At 31.2% G+C, this 13695-nt stretch overlaps 1 protein-coding gene and 1 long non-coding RNA gene across 2 annotated transcripts; one reads left to right on the top strand and one right to left on the bottom strand.

The window, feature by feature from the left end:
- Positions 1-952: 952 nt before the first annotated feature.
- Positions 953-5258, bottom strand: LOC126698819 (uncharacterized). The gene is made up of 2 exons (XR_007646597.1): positions 4609-5258; positions 953-1183 (listed from the first exon to the last, which is right to left on the bottom strand). It is a non-coding gene; the product is annotated as an uncharacterized LOC126698819 (long non-coding RNA).
- A 5467-nt stretch (positions 5259-10725) lies between these two features.
- LOC126698818 (uncharacterized) lies at positions 10726-13023 on the top strand. Its single transcript, XM_050396283.1, has 2 exons — positions 10726-10892; positions 12431-13023. Exons 1-2 carry the CDS (start codon positions 10878-10880, stop codon positions 12728-12730), a joined length of 315 nt encoding a protein of 104 aa, XP_050252240.1. The 5' UTR covers positions 10726-10877; the 3' UTR covers positions 12731-13023.
- Positions 13024-13695: the final 672 nt, after the last annotated feature.

Here is a 13695-nt window from a genome sequence, read left to right as displayed (position 1 = left end):
TATTATATATATAGATTAATAAAAAACAGTCATATAAAAAATTTCTAGTAAAGAATCATAAAATGAAAAAAAAAAAAGAAAAATCTCACTTGGATGAATATTTATGATGTGGTCTCACATTTAATTCTAAAATTAAGAAATAAAACTTTTTAAGAATAAATAATTTAGGACACATGGCGCAAAATTAAAATTCTAATTTAGAGTTCTAATTTGAGTTTATCTCAATTTCACCTATTATTATATATATAGATTAATAAAGAACAGTCATATAAAAAATTTCTAGTAAAGAATCATAAAATGAAAAAAAAAAATCATTTTAGAGAGAGAGAGAGTCTTTTAATGGTAAAATCAATTGAACTTTGTAACTTCTTTCTCTTTTTTCGTTTCATTGTTAGTCGTATAAGTTGTTCTTAATCTAATATTCTAGGACATTCTAAGAATTTGAAAGCTTCCTCAAGGTTTTGTAAACAATAGAGTTCAAAATTAGTTAAGAATCATAATCATTTCACTTGTAGTTTAATCATTTTTTTTTTCGAATTGATGAATCAGATTGTCTTCAATTTTTGTGTGAATTTAGTTTTTTTTTATTTTTTTTTAATGAATTTTCAAAACATTTTGATTGAGAAGTTTTTTTTCCCCTTCTTTCGGGATGGGGGTATTAACTATTAAGTGTTTTTAGGTATGGTTCTAAATCACAAGCATACATACTCTATATTTTTTGTGATTGGATTTTGAGAAAATGTAAGAAAAGAAAATAGTTTGAACTCATGAAGTATGGATTATTTGCCATTTAGGAAAATAATCTCTCTAAGGTAAATGAGTAATTATATATAATATCCAACTAAATTGTATGCCGTGTAAACATGTTTATAGTTTTCATTGTTTTTTGCGTAGGCTTTTTTTTTTTTGGATAGGTTTTTGCGTAGGCTTTGAGTCTTTCACTATTGCACTATTTTCTGATAAAGTTGTTTCATAAATTCAAATATTTTACAACACAATTCAAAAGAGTACATGACATAATCCAAATAACTTGCTCAGACTACATTCAACACGACAATGTTTTGGGGGAAATAAAGAGTAAAACAAGCTAGTAAAGACAGCAGATAGTTTGGATAATTCGCAACCCTAGAATTGCAATTGTGACTCTGACAACATGAATGTGTAGTAGATTCCTTCAAAATACCTGAAAGAATGAAAAAGACAACAAATTTGGACCCTATTAGTTTGGCAGAATTAAGCATTAATAAATGTTAATGATAAAAGACAAAGAGGAAATAGAAAAAATGATATAATAATTTACGCTTATATTATATAAAAAATATATGTGAATTAATTAGGAATAGAACGACCAAGTTAATTGTATCATGTACCCCAACATGTCAAATGGAAACCCCCAACTCGACCTTGCCTTAGGGTTAACTTTGATGGTGCAGTTATCAAAGAGGAGAATATGGCAGGACTGGGAGTGGTGATATGCGATGAGAAGGGTCAAGTTATAGCTGCAATGGCTGAGAAGGTATCACTTCTAAACTTTGTGGCTATTGTGGAAGCTCTAGCTGTAGTTAAGGCTGTTACTTTTACTCAAGATATTGGCCTCTCTTCCGTCATTGTGGAAGGAGACTTGGAGATCATTATCAACTCTTTGAAGAGTGACCATGAATTGTTTTTTGCTTATGGTTATCTGATTGAAGGATAAAGGGTATTTCTCCACATCTTAGTACTGTAATCATAGTTGATTTGACTATTCTTTTGTAATAAAGATACAACCTTCTTCTTAAAAAAAAAAAAATTAATATTATCGTAGTAGTACTCAGCAAAAAATAAAAATATTGTTGTAGTAAATTATGCATTATTTCCTTAACCCACTTTTTTTTTTTAAATCTTGCTAAAGGCTTAAACCATGGGCCCTTCTGGTTTCAAAAAGATTCTGAGCAATAGAGATAGGTTTAAGGAGAAGACAGCCGAAAAGGAAAGTATTGGGCAAGCCTACAAAATGTTCACAAAATAAGTAACTGATGGCCTAACTAAGATTAATGTAATTGGAGTACTGTACGAGTCACCAAACTTAAGTGGCCCGTGAACAGTATGTAATGGCTAAAGGCATTGGGGTCTTTTACTGTTTCGCAAGCTCTAAGGACCTCCTACAACTATATATATATATATATATATATATGCAATACTAAGCTAAATTATATATTTATGCTTGATTCTTCTTCTTTTTAATAAACCTGAGTTTGTCGAGGGTTACTTGATTAACTTATTTTTCTATTATTTAAATTAAATTTCATGATTAATTTTTTAATCTCTTCACAAATATAGGATAATAATTAATAACTAAGTTATAGTTAAGATTATATTATTTAAGTTAACTAATTAAATAGAAAAATTTTGTTCAATTAACTTATAAAAATTAGATTCACCAATTTTTTGTATGGCTAGAAATTATTTGTAACTCTTACTATGAAATGGATTATTTAATTTATTAAAAAAAAATTATACCTTCATATATTATAAACTTATTTCCAAACTTAAATAATCTAATCTCAAGTCTATAAACATATTTTATATATATATATATATATATATATGTATACAAATATACAATCTACATTATAATCAAATCGAGCTCCATACTTATGAGCTCGCTCGTTACTACATTAAAAAAAAAAAAATGATTTGTTTAATAATTTAACTTAAACCTTTTTTTTTTTTTTGAGAAAGAATTTAACTTAAACCTGAATTTACAGTTGACTCTTGTTTTATGAATAAATGAATATAACAAAACACCAATTAGGGGTGTTCACCAAATTGCATAAACCGCACCAAAACCGCCCGTAAAATGGTATAACTACTGCACTGCACTGCAAGTAATAGTGCACCGCACCACACCACATGGTGCAATGTAGTTTGCGGTTTTATAATAAGAAAACCGCACAAACCACACCACACCACACCGCACCCTCTCTATATATTAATATATTTATTTATTTTTAATATTAAATATATTATTAATAGTTTAATAACCCTAGTTTTCATTAAAAAAAAAAAAGTTTAATAACCCTAGCAAGTGTTGACTAGAAAAACCAATCCAAAATAAAGAAAAACTAGCTCAATAATTAAAAACTTGGCCCAAAAAAAAGGAAAAATTAGTTTTGAACTGAGTAGGAAAAGTCCAAAATTTGAAAAATATACCGACTTCAAACCGCATCTTATACATAGTATCGCATATGACCGTAAAAATGAGGTGCGGTGCGGTTATAGTTTTGGTTAAACTCTAAACCGCACTATACTGCACCATACCGCACATATGACCGCAAAAACAAAGTGCGGTGCAGTTATGGTTTTAGCTAAACCGCACCAGTTATGGTTTTAGCTAAACCGCACCGCAAAGTGCAGTGCTAAAAATAGCCTAAAAACCACACCGCATCGCATCGCACCGTGAACATCCCTAACACCAATTGTTGATGAGAGAATGCCCATGAGATCTTATATCATAAGATGAATTTCATGGGGCGTCGCAAACTCGGGAAGTGCCCATCACCCATCACCCGCGACTAATTAGCATATCAGACATTTGTGAGTGGAAATATAGCTACTACATCACAATCATTTTCTTCTTATGACAAATCTCATCACACTCAAATTGGAAAGGAGAGAGGGCACGTCGTAGCTTGGTTAATACATTTTTAATTGCTGAATTTCGTTAGCATGGACTATAGAAAAAGATGTCATCATAAGAGGTAAAATTTATAGCCCAAGCTCACTGGCTGTTCTAAGAATTTTTTTTTAGGAGGGTCAGTAATGGCGGAGCTAAGAATTTGTCATTTGTGATGCAGGGTGAGTAAAAAATAAAATGATTAATCTTTTTCTTTTTATATATATGCAACTTCAATATTATATACAATAATCTATAGTAGTATTCTAAATACAATTTAGTACAATACAACTAAATTGTCCAATATATAGTCCAAAAAAGTTATTAATAGTTTAAAAATCATTAAGACAACAATTATTGAATGCGTAAACAAATATAATTAAATAACTAATCATACTTTTTTGTCAAATTAATAATAACTTATTATATTTATATGTAATATCAATTAGATAAAAATATATGATAGAGGTAGATAAAACAATTGTGTCAATTGTGGGTCTAGATAAAAGTCAATTACCATTTCCCATATATTATTGTTACAATATTGTAAAAATAACATTAAAATGATCATATTCAAACTTATTTCAGTTGGGTTTAAACAAAATTTAGGATTGGGTGTTCAAATTTTTTATTTTATAGGGTTAAAATAAAAAAATTTTAAATTATATATATATATATATATATAAAATTTATGCCAGCCTTAATGTAACGGCCGCCCATGGGCCATGCCCATGCTGGAAGCATGTATGGTGGATCAAGCTATTCTAGCAGCATGGACTACACAAAAAGATGGTATATGTAGTTTATTTGGTTTTTTTTGCTAAAATTGTGTTAAAGTATACCTAAATTTTAATGAATAAGATTTTAAAAACAACATAAACAAAATAAGTTAAACAGCTAAACGAAAAGGCCAACAAATGGTAATAGTAATAGATATGTGAGAGAGAGAAGACCTTAGCAATTGGCAGGAGGGGTGATATTGCACTTGGCAGGAAGTCCCATGGCAAGATTTGGATCAATCCCAAGAGCAGGCAGAACCATTGAGTTCTTATATGAACAAAGGCATGGCAAGTCAGCCCCAGAGATAGCCTTGCAACACTCGGGTGTTGGATCAACTGGGTTGGGCTGAGTCACTGCTGGCTTGCAGGCTGCAAATCCATTATCATCCATCTTACACAAGGTCACTGCACTCGACCTTTCAACCAACAAAACAACCAACATTAACATCACTAACTTCTTTCCCATCTCCGTGCTTACTATTATATTCCTAGCTACAACAAACTTAATTAGTCACTTCACTGCGTACTCACAATATTCATGGCGACACAAATGATTCAATTATATAGAGAATGGAGTGTATGATTATGAACCACATGTTTGGTGCCCGTGAATGAGAATTGGCTGCATTAGAGGGCCACTGACTCACGGGTGCTTCTTTGTCTATCAATTTATACTGAAAAATGAAGACATGCCTTGGCCATTGGTTGTGTAGGAATAATTTTAGATAAAGGGCACTTTTTGTCGAGATGGCACTCACCACTTTTCTTCAACCACTCACAATTTCACAAATGAGCAGATTGTAAAATTGTGAGAATAGGTGTGTCTGCAATCCTATCGTTTTTGTACTCTACGTGTCTGTGTGGCCTGAAGTAACATGCAGAAGTAAAGTGGCCTTCTATTGGATTTCAACTTTGAAGGAATAATTTGGTTTGTCGTTTTTGTGTTGGTTCAATAATGTAATGAGTATGTTTTTTTTTTTTTCAATGCTTAATTGGAAAAGTTGGACGTTCACGAGATTGGTTCTTATCTTCTGTTGAACAGCACGAAGAAATATAGTCACTACATTCAATTCATTCTCAATCCGCCACAGACAAAGTCATTTTCATATCTAATTTCACTGTTAATTTGTGCGATGTATGTAGTATGTGTTTTCTTTGTTATTACTCTTTTCTTTTTGATAGTAATTTTTGGATATAGCTTTTACCATAGTTGTTGCCTCTTAAATAAATAAATAGCATGTGGTATCAGCTTTAGGAATTGTTTTGAGGGTAGTCATTAAGAAACTTAAATTATACAAAATCTAATATAAAAAAACTTCATATATTAACGAAAAAAAAAACACATATAAATACATAAAGTCTTACAATTTCCTTTTACGAATTTTCTAATTTTGAAATCATTACATAATTTAAATTTTTATTAAATTTAATTCATAAATTGTGTTTATATAATTTTCCATAATGTTCGATATGTTGGACATGCATATCAGCCTAGAGAAGCTAGGTTTGAATCTTGGTGCTGACTAATTTTAGCATTTTTTTCAAAAACAATATATAGGTTGACAACATTAGGTGAGAGAGTTTTTCTTGAGAGGCTGTTTGATCAATTTTCTTTTATATTTTGTGCCTTAAAAGTATTGTTCTAATGGAGAGAGGGAGACATGGATTATGAAACTCTAACAAAGGTCACCTCAGATGAATTTCTAATTCAATGACAAAAGACTTTATTAGTTGAGCTGATTAGAATCCACTAATTACTCCTTATTTTTATAAACAAAACATATCAAAATGTTTAGAGATTGAATATAGTCATATAGACTGTGGGCTCTAGATTCCCATGAACAAACTCTGTTATAATGGGACACATCCCTTGAAACAGACACATAGAACATTGTTACCAAAGGACAAAAATTGTCCACCAATCATTATCCGTTCAGTCAGTTTAGACTTTAGAGTTATCAAATCTTCAAATCAAGGAAGAGTTCAAAATTTCGTTTTCACGAGTAATCAATTTATTTTTTGCATACATGCTCGACAAGATGCTTGAATATATTTTGGATACATGCTCGACAAGATGCTTAAACGGGCTCACCATTATGAACTTCAAGATCCATCATCCAAAAAATACCCAAAACAAATTTGAAGGCCATTTCAGACACATACCCAACGGCCAAATCCCAGTTACTTGACACGTATGTTGGATCAAAACCAATCAATACAAAATAAATTATCGACAACAACAAAAGCAAGAAACCTTCTTTGGGTTCTTGGTAAAACCGATGAAACTGAAATGTAATAAACAAAATTTTATTCAACATATTGTCGTTTTTTTGCTTCTAGACAAAATGAAACACTAACTTCAATGGAGCAGAGGGCAATTCCTCTTCAATGGAGCAGAGGACAAAATGAAACACTAACTTCAATGGAGTATGTCATTACAAAAGAACTTGTTTCTCACATCCTAAAAAGTAACAACCAAATCTATTTTAATCTTCAGGAAACACAAAGGAGCAGAGGGCAATTCCTTTTCCTGCCCCTCATTCTTGTGATGGCAAAATTGTGTGCTGCCTATGTATTGCTAAAAATGACTATAACCAGCCTCCAACTTTCACTGGGAAGTGGATTTGGAAGCTTGACACACTGCCTAAAATCCAAACTTTTATTTGGAAGTGTATCTTGCAAAGTATCCCTACGAAAGAAATTCTTAAGAAGAGGTTTAACCGAGGATGTCCATTGCCAAATCTGTAACAATGGCAGGGAAAACGTCCTCCATGTTCTTAGAGATTGCTCATATGCTAGGGCCTTTTGGGAAAGAACTCCAATTTGTTCTGAGATGCATGATTATTTTAGCATCGACTTGTGTCTTTGGTTGGAAAAGAATTCTAGCTCATCTTTTCGGAAGGATGCCACTCTTCTCTGGAATCTTCAAGTGATTAATGTCAGATGGAATAAACCTGGTGTTGGGTGGTAGTGGTACAAGCTCGTAGTTAGTAAAATACGGTATATATGTATATATATAGTATAGTAAATATATACAAACGTGTTTGTTTTGGCAATTTTTTTTTAAAAAAGTACGTTTTAAAAATTCGGCATAAAAATACAAAAACGAAGAAAGAATATACATGTATAAGACATGTATGATATGTTTATTTTTGAAAATTTCGTGATTAAAAATACGGATTCATTTGCAAATAAATCCGTTAAATATGTTCATATTAAAATTAAATCATGAACAAGTAAAAATATATTTATTCAATAATATAATATAATAAACTTTTTTTACTTTTTTTTAAACCATTTTTTTGCCTTTCAATTTTTACTATTCCAACCAGTCCAAGGTTCCCAGTACTAAAACTACAAGCATAAACATTGTATATTAAACAAAATATTTAAATGAGAAAATCAAATACATTAATTATTTTATGCCAAAAATACATTAAATTGGGAGAAAGAACTTGCTAGTGTATTGTGTAGAGACGTCCGGTGTGAGGCACAAATGTGATAATTTCTAGTTTCCAAGGAATAAAAGAGCAGGGGTAAAACTGCCGAAGCTTGTAGGTTCACTTTTGAGTATTTGTAATTATTGGGACTCTTTCTTAACATTTATCTTTTCTGTTTTTTAGCAAATAAACGTTAGACGTTATCAATATAACACGAATTGTACTTTTCATTTGAAAATACCACGTATATGTCCATACTGTTGAAAGGAAAACATCAGACTGGAGGTTTTTTTTTTTTTTTTTTTTTTTTTTAGACATACGTGTATTGTACACGTAACATACAAGAATTCTAATATCATTAAAGAACGGGACCCAAGTCCTAAGAGTTACAAAATGCAGTGTTTACAATAACACCAAACAAACACAAATTATATGATAAAAACTTAGGGTTTGTGTTTTATTTAGGAAGAGGGGAATAAAACTAAATAACAAATTATATAATTTATTTTTTTAATTTTAACAAGATATTAAATATAGGTGTGTCGGGTCAGGTTAGGCGGATTGTAAATCTCATGACCTGAACCCAACTCAACCCACTGTAAAAATTATAAAAAATAAAAATAAAAATAAAAATTTCTTGACCAAACACAACCCACAAAAATCGACCTAACCTGGTGGGTTGGGTTGGGTCGGGTCGGGTTAATTTTGACGGGTTGGCAAGTTCGTTGCACACTCCTATTTCTAGACTTCCAATGTATATGCGGAACTCTGGGCTCTTAGGGATGGGCTAAAGTTATGTGTTATCCTTAACATTTTGGCCATGGAGATTGAAATTGATGTTAAAGCTGTGTTTGACTGGATTTCTAATGAGTAAAATTGTAATTTACATAATGCATCTCTTATTATAGATTGTAGGATTCTTATCGGCCAAATTTCTCAAGTGAAGATGAATCATTGCTACCATAAAGCTAATAAATGCACATATTCCTTGGCTAGGAAATAATCAACAATTCACCATGACTTTGTTATTTTTGAGCCCACTTGTGGACATTGCACGCTTTTATTTTGAATTTTGGTTTGTACTATGAGAGAAGAACATCTGTTGGTGCTGGACCTGCTGGTTAGTTTATGAATGTCATATTTTTACCAAAAAAAAAAAAAAATCTATTTTAATCCTTATTTTGATATATATATATATATATATATCCCTACAATCCGGAGCATAAAACTTGCCATCTCATTGCAAACACAAACTTCTCCTAAATCATAGCAAAGTATCAACCTTTAACTAATAGTCCCTTTTAGAGCCAACTACGATCGAGGCAAAAGAGAAACCTTGGCCATATCTTTGCACAACATGCTTGCCCAGCTCATCCGATCGTATATAGGAACTTAAATTAAAAAGCAGCAAAAGTTGCAATCCCATTGGGAAAAGTTAGAATTCAATTGGGAAATGCATCTTACAACAAGAGGGAACAAATCACTTTAGCATTATTTTTAGTTTTTGCTGAATAATTCACTTTAGCATTGGAACTTTAGTAAATGGTTCGCATGCATCAAAAACTCCACCACCGATCCTCTTTGAACATTTTCAATGCATCAGGACCCACTAAATATTCTTCCATCTTTGCTAGTCTAGCAAATGTGTCCAATATATTATTGACACGTGGGATAAGCATTGGTTCCTGAAGTGATTAAAGTGATCAATGATGGAGGGTATAGCTAAGATTACCGTTGCTTTTCCACCCCCTCTTTATTCATCCTGTTCTTTCACTTGACGTATTTTCAAGAAAGTAATTATCGTATCTTTGTTTTGTTAATTAAGCAACATTATGTGCATTATCAGTTTACTTCTTTTCTCCTTAAATTTAGCGTGGCATGCAGGAAGGGCATGATGAAGCACACTATATATGCTACTTAAATAATTGATATAGCTTGACAACAATTCCTTTTCATATGGTTTTCTTGGAAGTTTTACTTTTTTTTTTTTAATTTATTTTATTTTATTTAGAATACTAAGTATTTTTAACACACACGGGAGAAGGAAAGAAGGCTTTTTAAAGAAACTTACAGTGATGTATATCCAAAAAGGCCTAACTCTTGGATATACAACACATGCTTTAAATCACTTTAACTCGCACTCATTTTTCAATGTAGGATTAAGTTAAAGAGGTTTAAAGTCCGTGTTGTGTATTTAAGAGTTAGACTCTTTTGGATATACACCACTATAAATTTTACTTAATTTGAAACGTATTACAAATTTAGGAAGCATTGAATTTGATTCACATTTAATTTTTATATTGTTAAGAGCCTTGTAAACTTAGAACAAAGTGGCATTCCTAGATTCTTCCAGTAATCAAGGTTTAAATCAACCTTTTCCACCTGTTGCAGTTAAAAACAAATTAATTTTTATTGCACCATTCTATTCTCATCCTAATACTCGTTTAAATGGATTTGTGTGGTTTACGTACCTTGATTTTAAATGTCAGGTATTTTACATATGGATTGTACGTTGAAGGAATTTGGAGGGAATACTTTTTCTAATTTATCACTCTATATGCATCATTTGTATTACTTTATGTCTATAATATGAACTCCACATTCCCTCCTCCACTATCTACTTATAAAAACTTAAAATAAAAGTTTGCAATACAAACATAAATGAACTATTCAAGGGAATTGGTAAAAAGTGATTACTCAATTGTAGTAAATGTTTCGAATCATACATTTACTAAAGCAAGGTTTAAGTAATGGAAAAGAGATTCCTAACAATGTTTAGTCCAAAAATATTGGGGGAGAGAGAAGGTGTGTGTTTGAAGAAAGCATGAGAGAAAGAGCATGGAATGAACACTGGGCATTTCCGTTTGACTCTGTGAATCAACCTTTTAGCTGCACTATATATAGGCCGTATCACTCTTCACATTTCATTTCATTCAGCAACATCCAACTTGCCTCTCATCTCATTGTCCCTTGCTTTGCTATATTTCTTGCTCAATTCTCTCCATGGCTTCCGTTCAGGTGCTCTCTCTCTCTTTCTAGCACTCAATTTATGAGTCTCTCTTAACTAGAATTTCGTTAATAATTAATTAAAGGTTTTTTTCTTTGGAAACCAATTGTAAAGTTGGACTAATAAACTTCTTTCATTTTTGTAATTGATAAGCATATTTTTGTGTAAGAAGACTAGCATAAGCTTTACCTAACATACTTGTTTATGTATTAGTTTAGCAAAGGCTATTAAGAAAGGATATATCTGGATTTACGTTGAACAAACATAATTTGTATTGTAAGTCTCGGCAATTTCATCAAAGAAGATCTTGGAACCATCTATTCTACCGTGCATGCAACAAGAAAGTAACGATTAGAAGCGATAACAAGAATACAAGATCAATACACCATCTAGTCTACAGACTCTACACAAAGAATTTGGCGCTAATTTTTTTTTTCTTTTTGATAATTTTTTTTACCTTAATAATCATTATATATATATATATATTAATTAGTATTGTAATTTAACATCTCTCTCTCTCTCTCTCTCTCTCTTAATTCCGTCTACGTTCCCTGAAAGAGATTGATAAAGCTTTAAATGTTGTTTTCTGGATTCTGGTCGTAATTTATCCTGAATTGGCACCTAATTTTGCTGTTATAAACCCATCAATATAATCCTTGAAAGTAATTTTAGTTTCAAAAAGTCCAGTAAGTTTTTTTTTCCATAATTGTTGAGATAACAAATTATTAATGGTAAACAATAATGAATCTCTGTACATAAATCAATAATAATTTATTAACTCAATAGTTATGAAAAGGGAAAAAAAAAAAAAAAAACTCATAATTATGAATATGTTTCGAAAAATATTGCGTTTAAACTTTAAAGCATTACTCTTTGGGTTTATACATTTTATAAGTGAATACTTATAGGATCCATGTTGTGCTTGGATGAATTAGACACTTTCTTTTGTGAACCCAATTGAAAAAGATACATCTACTTTAATTTAAATGTAGAACATATAAAAAGAAGGGCTATTTCATATGCTATTTCAAAAAGCCACTCAACTTGTAAAAGACATCGATCCGAAGTAGAGCCCTTAATTACTTAGCCAAAAAGGTTTTTTTTTTTTTTTAATAAAAAGGGAAACCATTATTTAAATCATTGCATACCATGTTGCATAATCAGGGTGTAACTCTTACAACATATTCAATTCTCTAAAATATCATGTGATTTGATCCCTATTCTAAATTATGACCTTCATTTTAAAGCACTTTTTGGATTCGTACAAGTGTGAAATATATTATGCATCAATATCTTCTCAAAAACTCTTCAGGAGGAATGTTCTCAATGATATATACTTCATTGCAAAACATGAAAATCATCATTTAGCTATATCAGTGTAGAAAAATGTAACTAATGTCTAATTAATACATATTCATTGAGCAAAAACTTTGAATGATACACAGACGTGATCCAAAGTTTTCAGACATATATCTCCTTAACATATATGAACTTTGCATTGACCATTATTATTCTTCCTAACAGATTGTATGACCTGGTGATATTGCAGGCTGATGATGCAAAAGTCTCAGAGGTGACAAACCAAACAGAAGAAACAAAAAAGGAGTGTTGCGGTGGTTGTGACAAAAAGTTGCCCACCACAGAGGCAGTTAGTACACCAACTGAATCCGAGAAAGTTGAACCTAAAGAAGCAGTTTTGACCGATGACGAAGATTATAAACTAGCTGAAGAAGAACATGAAGAGGATAATAAAGCAGCAATGTTTCCAACTGATGATGAAGATTTAAAATTTACAGATGATATTGAACATGAAGGTCACGTCGAAGAAGATGATGAGATTGACGATTAAAAAAACAAAAAAATCAAAAAGATGTTTGATTGATGTGTAGGGTGTGTGTCTGTGTGTGTGTGATGGTAGTCTTGAAGTTTTAGGTGCGTGCAAGTGGAAATAAAGGTTCGTTAGAATCTCTGTATTTGCTACATGGTGTTGCATGCTTAAGCATTTATATCGTACTACTGGTTAAGTTAATTACTTGGTCTTCTAAAAAAAGTGGTTTGTATTCAATGTTGTGAAGGTCCTGAGAGACAAATCTGTGTATTTTTTTCTTCTGCAATGTGTGGAAAGGTGTGCTTTTAAGGGTATTTTTGTGGCAAATGTCGACTTTCTTGCATAATTGAGTCAATTTACATTATACTAAATTGTTAACTGCTTTGTAGTTTTTGCAAATTTTTTTTTTTATTATGCATCGTTCCTAGATCTTGTAAAAGCCCTGTGTACATTGTGGCCTGTTGGGCTTCTTTTTATATTGCTTGAAGACCCCAATCCATCTCATCTCTTATCTTGAGTTTTGTCTACCGATTATGATAAGCCGGTTCCCCTCATTTATTATAATAATTGAAGGGTCATGCTAACGAGTGTCTAAGGGCACTCATTAACAATCTATTTTAGGAAAATTTTGACATCACTTTTATGAGAAATGAAAAAATTTGTCAAAACATTAATTTTTTTTTCTTTTCTCATAAAAACTTTTTTTAACTGGATTCTTAACCAATGCGCACTCGTTAGCATTTTCCATAATTGAAATATGTATAAAAAATTAAAATAACACAATCAATATAGGGCATTGACTTATTTAATATATATGTTTTGTATAATAATAAATAAACAATTGAGATTAAATAGGATGATACATTTGACAGAAAAAGTACCTATAGAAGAACAATAATAATAAAAAAGGATTTTGCTAGGGGGAATTTGATTAGCATTTAACGTTTATCTAACACTCTATTTTTTTTTAAATAACATTTTATAAG

Source organism: Quercus robur, chromosome 9 (genome assembly GCF_932294415.1).
Source record: "Quercus robur chromosome 9, dhQueRobu3.1, whole genome shotgun sequence".
NCBI classification, from domain to species: domain Eukaryota; kingdom Viridiplantae; phylum Streptophyta; class Magnoliopsida; order Fagales; family Fagaceae; genus Quercus; species Quercus robur.
This window is presented reverse-complemented; position numbering and strand designations above follow the sequence as displayed.